General features: G+C 41.4%; 1 protein-coding gene across 1 annotated transcript in view; it reads left to right on the top strand.

Moving 5' to 3' along the window:
- Positions 1-12564, top strand: part of SIGLEC1 (sialic acid binding Ig like lectin 1) — a 57865-nt gene that overhangs the window by 17870 nt on the left and 27431 nt on the right. The window contains exons 14-19 of the mRNA XM_051973514.1: positions 2811-3071; positions 4184-4474; positions 5149-5403; positions 6431-6733; positions 7752-8009; positions 11998-12297. Coding sequence (XP_051829474.1) covers positions 2811-3071; positions 4184-4474; positions 5149-5403; positions 6431-6733; positions 7752-8009; positions 11998-12297 — 1668 coding nt within the window. The remainder of the gene's footprint in view (positions 1-2810; positions 3072-4183; positions 4475-5148; positions 5404-6430; positions 6734-7751; positions 8010-11997; positions 12298-12564) is intronic.

Here is a 12564-nt window from a genome sequence, read left to right as displayed (position 1 = left end):
ATTGTTGTATGGAACTCTGAGTTAGAAAACTGCCTCTACCAGTGTAGATACATGACAGCAACTTGGAGATTAGAACATTGAAAGTTTAGAAAGCTTGTCCACAAATAAAAGCAGAACTAAACAACTGGAAAAACATTAATTGCTCAAGATTGGCTGAACCAACATAATAAAAACAATAATTCTAAGTTAATTTACTTACAGATGAGGAAATTGAGGCAAACATGGTTAAGTGACTTGTCCAGGGTCACACAGATAGGAAGTATCTGAGGCCCAATTTGGACTCTGGAAGATGAGTCCATTGTTCCATTCCCTGCACCATCTGCTGTGTCAGATTTTAATTTATATTATAAAGCAGTAATCATTAAAGACTATCTGGTTTGGGTTAAGAAATAGAGTGGTGGGTAAGTGGAATAAATTAGGTATGCAATACCATAGTAAGAAGAGTGACCATAGTCATGTAGTATTTGATAAACCCAAAGATTCAAGCTGTGGGGACAAGAACTTGACAAAAATTGCTAGGAAAACTAGAAAGAAGTTTGACAGTAGATGTAGATCAAGATCTCACACCATATACCAAGATAAAGCTGAAAATGGGTATATGATTTAGACGTAAAGGGTGATATCATAAGCAAATCAGAGGAGTTTGGAAAAACACATCTGTCAGATCTATGGAAGGGGAAAAGTTTATGACCAAATAAGAGATCCAGAGGTCATGGGAAATGACATGCTTAATTTTAATTATATGAAATTTAAAAGGTTTTGCATAAACAAAATCAGTGCAGCCCAAATTAGAATCAAATTAGGAAAATGGGAAAAAATTTAAAACAATTTTTTTCTGATAAAGGCTTCATTTCTTAAATATATATGGAGCTGAGCCAAATTTACAAAAACTTTCCAAATTGATAAATGGTCAAAGGATAGAAGCAGTTTTCAGAAGAATAAATCAAAATAAATAAATCAAAGAAAAAGATGATCTAAATCTCTATTTAAAATGCAAATTAATAGACCTCTAATATACTGTCTCACATCTGTCATAATGGCTAATATTACAGAGAAGGAAAATGATACATGTTGGAGGAGATGAAGAAAAAATGGGACACTAGTGTATTGTTAGTGGAGTTGTGAAATGGTCCAACTACTCTGAAGAATAATTTGGAAATGTGTCCAACGATCTAAAAAAACTGTGCAAACTATTAAGTCTATTTCCTCAAGAGATAAAAAAAAGGAAAAGGATCCATGTCTAGAAATATTTATAGCAGCTCTTTCTGTGGCAGCAAAAAATTGGAAATTGAGGAAAGGCCATCCATTGGGGAATGGCTAAACAAGTTATGGCATATGATTGTGGTGTAATACTATTGTGCTAAAAGAAATGACAAGTAGGATGGTTTTAGGAAAACCTGGAAAGACTTAGATGAAGTGATAGTGAAGTGTGCAGAACCAGAAGAATGTTGCACATAGTAACAGTAATATTGTGTGACAATCAACCATGAAAGACTTAGTGACTCTGATCAATATAATGATCTATATCAGTTCCAAGGACTCATGATGAAAAATGCTTTCCATCTCCAGAAAGAGAATTAGTGAACTCAGTGTAGATTAAAGCAGATTTTTCTTTTACTTTATTTATTTTGATACATATATATTGTGTATATATATATATATATGTACACAAGAATGTATGTATATTATATATATTAGATATTTTATACCATGTTATATAGTACATAAAGGTATATGGAAATATGTTTTGTATGACTTCACATAGATAATTGGTATCATAATTGCCTTCTCAGTGCAGGGGCTGGGGGAGAATTTGTAACTCAAAATAAAAAAAGAATGTTAAAAATTGCTCATTCATTGAGTGTCATAAAGCCAATGGAGTCAGAGGTGAGACTTGAATCTCTGTCTTCTTGACTTTGAGGTTAATTCTCTTTTATTCCATTGTCTCTTTTTTATGTAAGAGGAATAGCTGTTTATAATAACTAGCATGTTTCTGCTCTCAGAAAGAGAAGGGTGGGTGTTTTTCATTGTCTTCAATGTAACACCTGCTTCATCTTTTTTTTTTTTTAATAATAGCTTTTTATTTTAAAAATACATGCAAAGATAGTTTTCAACTCTCACCCTTGAAAAATATTGTGTTCCAAATTATTCTCTGCCTTTCCCCCACTGCCTCTTTAGATAGCAAGTAATCTAATATATATTAAATATGTACAATTCTTCTACACGTATTTCCACATTTATCATGTTGCACAAGAAAAAAACAGATCAAAAAAGGAAAAAAAATGAGAAAGAAAACAAAACACAAGCAAACAACAAAAAGATGAAAATACTATGTTGTGATTCATATTCAATCCCCACAGTCCTCTCTCTGGATGCAGATGGGTCTCTCCATCATGACTCTATTGGAATTGCCTTGAATCTCTGCATTGTTGAAAAGAGCCAAGTTCGTCAGAGTTGATTATCACATGATCTTGTTGTTGTGTCCATTGTTCTCTTGATTCTGCTCATTTCACCCAGAATTATTTCATGCAAGTCTCTCCAGGCCTCTCTGAAATCATCCTGCGCATTTCTTGTAGAACAATACTATTTATTACCTTCATATATCATAGCTTATTCAGCCATTCTCCAGCTGATGGGCGTCCACCCAGTTTCCAGTTCCTTGCCACTATAAAAAGGACTGCTACAAACATTTTTGCACACAAAGTCCTTTTCTCTTTTTTAGGATCTCTTTGGGATACAGGCCCAGTAAAGACACTGCTGGATCCAAGTGTGTGCACGGTTTGATCCGATTCATCTTCTTTCCCCAACAGCCGTGGTGGTCCAGGTGCTGCCCTCTCTGACCGTTCGGGAAGGCCAGTCTGTGAACTTGACTTGTGTGGTCTCAACTGCCGTTGTTACCCAGCTCAACTACACGTGGTACCGGAATGGGCAGTGGGTGGGTGGAGGCTCTGGCTCCTCCTCCATCTTCCTCCCCAGTGTTTCCGCAGCTGATGCCGCTTCTTACCGCTGTGCTGTGGATACTGATGAAGGAGGAACACGCCTCTCCTCCCCCAAGAGCCTCTCTGTTCTCTGTGAGTCCCAGGCTGGCCTGGCTAGGGATTTTGAATTATCGTATGGCCTCCCCTTTGGGGCAGGGCAGGGAACAGTATTTGAGAATAGGGTGTGAATGAGTTTCATCTTCATTTTGGAAATTGAGGGAAATGATATAAATATCTCATATAGAGAAGCAACCATGACTCGTCCCAAAGCCCTTTCTGGACCACCTCATCTTATCTTTCCATATGATTTTTTTTAGCAAAGCAGAGATAGCGAGAGGGATTATTCCAATTTCACAGATGGCAAAGGCAAGACTTGTAGAGGTTGTGGATTTAGCCAAGGTGCATGTCAGAGTAAGGGAATCTGGGGCGACAGGTGGATACCCAGTCTGGTGTGGAAGAGGGGTGGAGTTATAACTAGAGGTCCTGGTACTTGGGGCTAGGATGCCGAGGACAGGGCCACCTCAGAGACAGTCACACGGCAGAGAAGGGGACAGCCTGCTTCCCAGAGACTCTGGAGGGAGAGAAGGTAGACTTTGGAGAGAGGTGTCACATGGTTAGACTCGGGGGGTAACTCAGGGTGACAGGGCACTAGCTCCATGTGACAATGTGGGCTAGTGAGGCGAAGGGATGATGGTCACTGTAGGGAGGAAGCATCCCTCTTTCCTGTGGTCAGTACTATGGGACAAAGCTCCTGCTGCCATGTGCTAGTTTCAAAACTGAAGAAGAGGAGAAGACACAGTGAGGGTGGGAAACTTAGGCCAAAACTCTAGGGAGAGCATTCGTGGGTCATAACCTGAGATCTGAAAGGGGTTTCAGAGGACCCCACTCCAACTCTTTCATTTTACAGATGGATAAACTGAGGCTCAGAAAGATAAAGGATTCAGAGAAAGGACCTTAGAAGCTATCGAGTCCCAAATTCTTCCTTTTATAGATAAGGAAACTGAGGCCAGTTAGCCAAAGTCAATCACTAAATTGGGGTTCCTGCCTCTTAGTTGAATTCTCTGTCTAGGGCTGCTTTATCTCATTATTCCCCATCCTTCCTGTTAACTATGCCGTTAAGCCTCTTCAGTTCTCCCAGTCACCTCCTCCGAGATCTCCCTGTTTGGCCTCGCCCCTGCTCTGATTTCCTTTGTCCTTCCCTCTAGACCCACCTCGGGCGCTGCGTCTGACATCTCTGCTGGAGAGCCAGGCAGGACAGCCAGCCGTGTTGCTGTGCACTGTGGACAGCCAGCCTCCGGCCACGCTGGCTTTGAGTTGGGCTGGTCAACTCCTGGCCTCGTCTTCCACCGGGCAAGCCAGAATGGGGGCATCCTCTACCCCCAATACCCTTCGCCTTGAGCTCCAGGAGCTGAAGGCCCCTGGGAGTGGCCTCTATTCCTGTTTTGCTAAGAACTCTCTGGGCCAGGCAAACACTTCCTTGGAGCTACACCTAGAAGGTGAGCATGAGAAGGAGACAGCGAGGCTCCAAAGCATGATGGGAGGAGTGTCCCCTCAACCCACCCCTCCTTCTTGACCTCCGTTCCCTGTTCCCTATTCCTTTCTCCCCTGCCCCCTATTTAGATTAGAGATCATTGAGATCGGCCTCCTAATTTTGCAGAGGAGAGAACTGAGGCTCAGAATGAGGGAAAAGACCCAGGTAGTAAAGAGTGGGGTTAGATTTCAAACCCAGACCTTTTGATTTGTCTGTCATTAACCCCCTGATTTGGGATGAAATACCTCCTCGTTAGTGTCCCTCAAATCATACCATGTGGGCAGATGCCTATTCTGCTTATGTCTAAGACTTTCCTGCCATGTTTTATGCAGGGACAGCTAAGGGGCCTAATCCAGTAAACAAGCAATGGTTACTCCAGGCACTGATTACACACAGACAGAACGAAATCATTCCTGACCTCAGGGAACTTACACTCTATCAGAGGAGAAACCATGTGCAAATAGAAGCAGATACAAAGTTTGTATAGACAAAATACAAGGTGTTTTTTGGGAAGGGGGAAGAAGGAGATGGTAAGAAAAGACTCTATATTAGAACTCGGCAATCCCGGACTCCAGGCACAAAGCCTGTGCTTTCCTCCCCAGCTAGTCCCAGCCTCAGCTCTTTCTCTATGTCCTCCAGTCACCAGAGTGTCCATAGCTCCGTCCAATGAGGTGCCTGAGGGGATACCTGTCAGCCTGACGTGTGAGGACCCTGCTGCCAAGCCACCCACAGTCTATACCTGGTATCACAATGGCCGTTGGCTCCAGGAGGGGCCCTCTCGTGTCCTCCAGCTCCCTGGCACTACCAGAGCCCATGATGCCGGTGCCTACTCCTGCACTGCTCGAGACGCCCGGAGTGTCCGAAGTTCCCAGCCTGCTGCTCTGCGACGTCTATGTAAGGGAGAGGGAGGGAGGGAGCCCAGTTAGGGGCAGCACTTTTTTGGTGATTCCTAGGCTGAGAGATCTAAAGACCATCTGAACCAGTGCCCTCATTTTTGAGATAACAGACCCAGAGAAGAAAGGAGGTAAAATTGGCCTTCAGATTATCTGTGTATCCTTGGGCAAGTCATTGAGTCTCTACTGCCTCAGTTGCCTCATTTGTAAAATGTGATAATAATAACACTTACCTCCCAGGATTGAGGATCGAATGAGATAATAATTATAAAGTACTTAACACATACTAAAGGCTATATAAATGTTATTTATTATTTAATTTGATCCCATTAACATTCTTGTGAGATAATTACTCCAAGTATTATGATGTCTGTTTTATATAGATGAGGAAATTGGGTTAGAAAACCTTAATAGCTTGCTCAGGTTTTACTCAACTCAAATTGATATTAAATGATCCCTATATTCTGGGAAATCATAGTCCTTGTTTGAGAAATCCTTTAGTCCAATGAGGAAAATCAGTTCTTCTCCTTAGGAAGTCCCTGGTCTGATGATCCAGTCCCTGGTCTCAGGGAGTCCTCAGTCTGATGGGGGATTGACCCAATCCCTGACCTCAGGGAGTCCTTTGTCTGATGGAGGAAACACAGCCCTTACTTTTGGGAGTTCTAGGTCTGATGAGGGAGATACCCAGCTCCTGATTTGAGGGAATATCCAAGTTGATGAATATAACAACATGAATGAATCAAATTTCAAGTTAGTTCACTTCAGTCTGATTTGATTCAGTTTCACATATATCAATTCAAAGCTAATTACAAGGTGACCGGTTCTTTCAAAGGCAGCAAGAGTGTTCCACTGCCTATTTCCAGTGGGGTAGCCCCAATAATCCACTTCGTTGGATCTATAAATGCCAGTATAGAAAGTGGTAACCCTGAGAGCTCTGAAGCAGGAAGGGAGCAGACAGAAGTTGGGAGGGGAGGCATTCTCAGATGCCATCTGGCTTTGACCCCATAGACTGGTTCCCTTGTTCCCAGATGCCCCTAGAGATGCGTTCCTGACCTCTTTCTTGGATACCCGGGCTGGTCGGCTGACTGTGTTGCAGTGTACCGTGGACAGTGAGCCTCCCGCAAAGCTGAGTCTGTCCCATGATGGCGAGCTGGTGGCTTCTGGTCAGAGTCCCCTTGGGTCACTGGTGGGGAGAAGCCGTGTCCACACTACCCATAATACCCTTCGTCTGGAGCTGTGGCACGTCAATTTGGAGGATGAGGGAGACTACCTCTGCTCTGCCCAGAATGCTCTTGGCTCCATCACTACCACCGGACAGTTACAGGGAGAAGGTAAGTGAAAGGGTTTGGGTGGAGGTCTAGGGAATGACGACAGAGGAGTCTGTCAGTTCTTCTTGCTGGTTCTGGGCATTCCAAGTGGACTGGGTCAAGGTACAAGGAGAACGTGGAGCCACTAGCTTTCCTGATCTCTTTAGTTTGATGGGGTGACAGTATCCCTGAACTATTTGTACTGAAGCCTGTTCTGTGGTGGAGGGAGATGAGAGAAGGAAAGAGAAGGGGAGGGAGAAGGAGACAGAAAGACAGAGAGACAGAGACAGAGATACACACATACACACAGATATAGGCATACAGAGACAGAAAAACTTTGGCCTGATGGGAGAAACAGCCCACGGTCTGATACAAGAGATAGAGCCTCTGAGAGATATGGGTCTCATGCGGTTATAGTCTCTGTCCTCAGTCTATTGGGCCCTACTTTTCTTGGAATTCTAGTCTGAGAGACTATTCTCTGGGAGAATAATCATACAGAGGTAAACAGAGGATGAGCAGAATGAAATGTCCAGGCAGAATATTTTCTGTCTCAGAAAGCAGGGTGAGATATGTTTGGGGAGAGGGAAGGATGATGATTCTGTACTTGGAGAAGGCATAAAATCTCTTTTTCTGACTCTTAAAGATTAAACTTCATTATACTTCTTAGTATTTCAGTTTTCTCCCCTGTCAAATGGGAATAATAATTACCATGTTATCTGTCTTGGAGAGTAATTCCAAAGCTTAAATGAGATACGCTAGGTAAACTCTGAAAATTTTAAAGCACTATAAAATTATTATTATTGCTGTTATTGTTGGTGTGATTTCTTGTTGTTGTCTAATATTTTTGAGGGAGTTGAGGTAGGAACTTGTCCATTATCCTATAATGGTTGTTTTGTGTTAAATAATATGGAATAAATGGATCAAATGTTTGCTTTTTGTAGTCGAATAAAAGCTTTGGAATATAAGCTCATTTTCTATTGGCTCTCTGAAACAGTATCATTATTGCTGCCATAACTCTTACTGTCATTGGACCGTTCCTCAGGTCTTCGCATCACAGTGGAGCCAGGCTTGGAGATTCATGAAGGAGATTCCCTCAACATGACCTGTCTGCTGACCAGCCAGGTCCGAGAAGAGAACACCACTTACACGTGGTTCCGGAATTCCCGATGGTTGCAGGAGGGTCCAGAGCCTACACTCAGGTTTTCCCAGGTGGCCAGTGAGCAGGCTGGGGTGTACCAATGTCATGCTAAAGGGGCCTTGGGGAGTGTCTCCTCAGCCCCCGTCAGCCTCAAAGTTTTATGTAAGTCTGTATGCTCTTCTGGAAGTGTTCGAGGGTGTACCCATTTCTTGGGGGTCCCAATCCCAACTTTTTCCTCTGCTAAGACTTGGAGCGAGGGTGAACATGAACTATGACACATCCTTATTTTGTGCATAAATTCATCAAGCCTTTAAGGGTGGGCTCAGAATTCTCTTGTCTTTAGAATAATTGTTTTAAACCTTCCTGTTTTCTATCCTTTTCTTAAAGATATTGGTGGAGGAGGAGAGGCAGCTGTTATAGCTTCCTTCTGGCTTCAGGTATAAGCCTAACACTAGCAGTTCTGACCTCTGGGGCCTGTGTTGGTAGTGAAGTCATTCTTGGGTAAAGAGGAGGAAACATCTTTAAATGGATTTTTTAAGGCAAATTCAATGAGTGGAAGTGGAGGTAGCAGGGAAGTGCAGATACCTTAAGATAAAAGGATTTGTGATGGGAAGAGACCATTATAAAGGACAGACAGAGACCCTGAGATATGGGAGACCCTGAGATATGGGGAAGCTATTATTGAGGAAGAGCACAGGGTGGGATCTAGCTGGTTGGAATTTACTTGGAGTAACAGTGGTGTCTGGTTGTTCCTGCTTTAGTTCTTCATTCTTGTTAACTAGGTGCTAAATTTGGTTGTCCCGCTAGCTGAAGAAACACAATTATTTCCAGAGTTCTCTCAATTTTGGCACCTTGGGTCAAAGTCCTCATTATCTTACCTTGGTTATGGCTTTAGATAGAGCAGTTAGATTCTAGACTTTTTTGCATGTCACAGACTCCTTTGGTTCCTTTTTAGAATAACTTTTTTTTTTAAATGCACAAAGCAAAACACAGTTTTACAAAAGAAACCAAATTATATTAAAATCCAATTATCAGATCATTAAAGAAAATACCACCACCCTGCATTCATGTTCCCTAGGTTAAGGACCCTGAGTTAGTCTTTGCTGCTGAGGAATTCTGTCTTTTTATTAAAATATCTCAGAAAGTCATCTTTTGCAAGAACCTATCCCATCTCCCTTTTTTGTTCATTTGCCTATGACAACTACTGCTCTTAGTTAGCTCTCTGGCTTAGAATCACTGAGGTTTTGTTCTAGCTTCAGGTCTTGTCTTAGGTACAAATTTTTCTCTATCTTCACTTTTAAGAACCACGTGTGGGCAAGGCCCTACCTCTTAAACTGGTTCAAACTCCTGGCTCCTTGGATTTTATTTACTACCCTTGTATCTTTGCTTTTTACTCTGGCTCAAGGTCTGGCTCTGTTTTTTATTTTGGCTTATATCCTTAATTTTAGATCGATTGATCAATCGGGATATATATATATATATATATATATATATATATACATGTATATATATATATATGTATACATATATGTAATTTTTTTTTTTTTTTTACTGACGTTGTACCTCTTAACCTACATCTCTGGTTCTGGATAAATCTCTCTTTAATTCCCCCTTCTGCTGTCCTATTGTTGTCATCATCATCATCTTCTTTTTCTTCTTCCTCTTCTTCCCTCCAGTTCTCTCATCTCTCTTCCTTTCTCTTTTTTCTTTCTCTTACTCTTTCCCTTTCTCTCCCCATGTCTTTCTCTGTACCTTTCTTTCACTCCTTTCATAGCTCTCTCTCTCACCCTTCTCTTCCCTCCCTCCCCCTCTCTCTTTCTGTCTGTCTCTCTATCTCTCCTTTATTTCTCTATCTCTGTTTCTCTCCTTTTCTCTTTCTCTTCTTTCTTCCTCTTGCCCTCTCTCCCTATGTCTCTGTATTTTCTCTCTCTCCCTGTCCCTCTCTTTCCTCTTCCTCTCTCTCTCCCTAATTTCTCTCTCCCTTCCAATATCTCTATTTGTTTCTCTCTGTTTCTCTTCCTCTCTCCCTGTGTTTCTCTCTGTATTTACTCTCTCTCTCTTTCCTTCTCTTCCCTGGCTGTCTGATTATAATGCTTTCTCTGGCTCTAAGTCTCTTTCTTTCTTTCTTTTTTAAACAATAGTTTTTTATTTTCAAAATACATGCAAAAAATTTCAATATTCACTCTTACAAAACCTTGTCTTTCAAAATTTTCTCCCTCCTTTCCTCCATCCCTTCATTAGATGGCAAATAATACAACATATGTTAAACATGTACAATTTTTAATTCTATTTCTAAAGTTTTGAGTATTCTAAATCTGATTGTGTCATTTTCTCCAGCACTGTCTTTGAAGAACTTACTCCAAGGTGGTTTTCTTTCTTTGTTTTTGTTTTGTTTTTTAGCTCTAAATAGGTCTCTTGATCTCTGACGCTAGAATTCTCTCTAACACTAGACTTATTCCTAACTCTTTCATTTTAAGTTTGCCTCTTCCTCTGGCTAGCTGTTTCTTAGATTCTAGATGTCTCTTTTAGTCTTTTGGTTCTAAATGTATCTCTGGATCTTTTTGTCGCTCTAGAACTTTGTGTAACTGTACATTGTTTCCTGAGTCTAGATATGTTTCTCTGACTAGCATAGAGCTGGTGCAAGTAAAAGTTACTGCTGCCCCCCCAATCTCTCAATGTACATTTCAGTAGTTGGAATTTTGTTTGGCTCCATGACTCTCTTAGTGAGTGATTTATTTACAGAGAATTTGCTGTTAGAATCCAAGTATCTGTTCATCGAGCTGTATATGGGTGAAATTATTCCCCTTGCCTCTCCCTTTACCCTGTCTTGGGCAGCTAGATGGTGTCATAGTGCATAGATCAAGAAGACTCATCTTCCTAAGTTCAAATCCAGCCTCAGACACTTACTACACTGTGTAACCCTGTTTGCCTCAGTTGCCTTATCTGTAATATCAACTGGAGAAGAAACTGGCAAACCATTCTAATATCTCTGCTAAGAAAACCTCAAAGGGGATCATGATAAATCTGAAATGACTGTCCATTTCTATCTCATTGCTACTTGCTGAACTGATATTGCTTACTTTAGGATACTTTTATCTATATGTTTACCTGTATAGGTAGACATAGACCTACAGATATAAATAGGCAGGTATCTACAGTTATGATCTGTGTCTATCTTTAAACCTTGTTTATTTGCTTTTTTGTATTTTTATTTTGGATTCCATATAAATGTAAGCTGATTTTTGTTAAATACCTCCTCACTGCCCTTTTTAAAGACTGGGTCTCCATTTCATTCAGCCTAGAAGTACAGTGGCTAATTATGGGCCCAATGGTAGGGCCAATTGGCATGGGAGCTTTGACTGATCTGTTTCTGCTCCAGGCTAGTTTGCCCTTCCTTAGGCAAACTTCTTCCTTACAGAGAATTTGCTGTTAGAATCCAAGTATCTGTTCACTGAGCTGTATGGCCCCAACTTGTGAGGGCTCATCATGCTAAAGATATTAGATGTTGATCAATTTAGACCTCTTAGGCATAAGCTGTCTGTCAGACTTTCAGATCATTAAGGTTACAGATGAGCCATCACCCCTATATTTTTGTGCAATCTGAGTGTGCACTGAGTGGATCACACAAATAAATTGTTTTAGACTTAACCCCAAGCCTGCTGATGTTACAAAGAGGGGCTTTCCTTTGAGTCTATCTCTTTCTGAATCCAAGTCAGGCTCTAGCCTTTTCTCTTTAGCTCTTTCTTGGATTTGAGGTCTGTTTTGAGCTCTTTCTTGGAGTCTTGCACTTTCCCTAGCTCTTTCTCTGATCCTTGATTGGTCTTTGGCTTTATTTCTCATTATTTGTTCTTGGATTTGAGGTCTGTTTCTAGCTCTTTCTCTGATCCTAATCTTTCTTCGTTCTAAATCTGTTTCTAGCCTTTTTTATGACTCTAAATTGAATTCTACAATTTTTTCTAGAGTGATTCTAGGTCAATCCCTGGCTCCTTCTCATTTTTAGTCCATTTGTAACTCTTTTTCTGACTTTCTGAGTTTTTTTCTGACTCCAAATCTGACTTTAGCTCTTTATTTGATATTGCTTATCTTAAGCTCTTAAGCTTAAGCTTAAGTATCTCTAACATTAAGACTCATGCCTGGATCTCCTTTGCAGATGCACCACGGAAACCTGCTGTGACTTTTTTTCTAGAGCCAGAGACTGGTCTCTGGGGAATCCTGCACTGTCATGTGGATAGTGAGCCCCGGTCTGAGCTGGCCCTTTATCATGGAAGCCAGTTTATTGCTTCTACCCATCCTGGAAGCCGTCATCCTCCCCACTTTCAAGTATCAACCTCCTACAATACCCTGAGGGTGGACATCCAGGATATGAGTTCCACAGAGCAGGGAGATTATGTATGCTTGGCATCCAATGCTCTGGGTTCTGCTTCATCTTCTGTGTACCTTGGAACAAGAGGTGAGCAAAGATCTGGGAATATCAGGAAGGAGTTCATTTAGTGTCTTCCCCTGCTCTGAGGAGGAATCACACGACCTGATCTGCTTGTTTCTCTCTATGTAACAATCTCTGGAGGAGAGGCTACAAGTTTCTTTGAATGGGAACCACCATTTAGAAAGAGAAAGTTCTCTCCAAGGTCTGCCATGAAACTTCCTTTTTTCAATTTGGATAGTTCTTTTCTCATTCCATCAATTCTATCTGATCCAGCAAACACTAAGCACTTATTGT

This window comes from Antechinus flavipes, chromosome 2, assembly GCF_016432865.1.
Source record: "Antechinus flavipes isolate AdamAnt ecotype Samford, QLD, Australia chromosome 2, AdamAnt_v2, whole genome shotgun sequence".
In the NCBI taxonomy this organism is placed as follows: domain Eukaryota; kingdom Metazoa; phylum Chordata; class Mammalia; order Dasyuromorphia; family Dasyuridae; genus Antechinus; species Antechinus flavipes.
The sequence above is the reverse complement of the archived record's forward strand: the minus strand, read 5'-3'. Positions and strand labels throughout refer to the sequence as shown.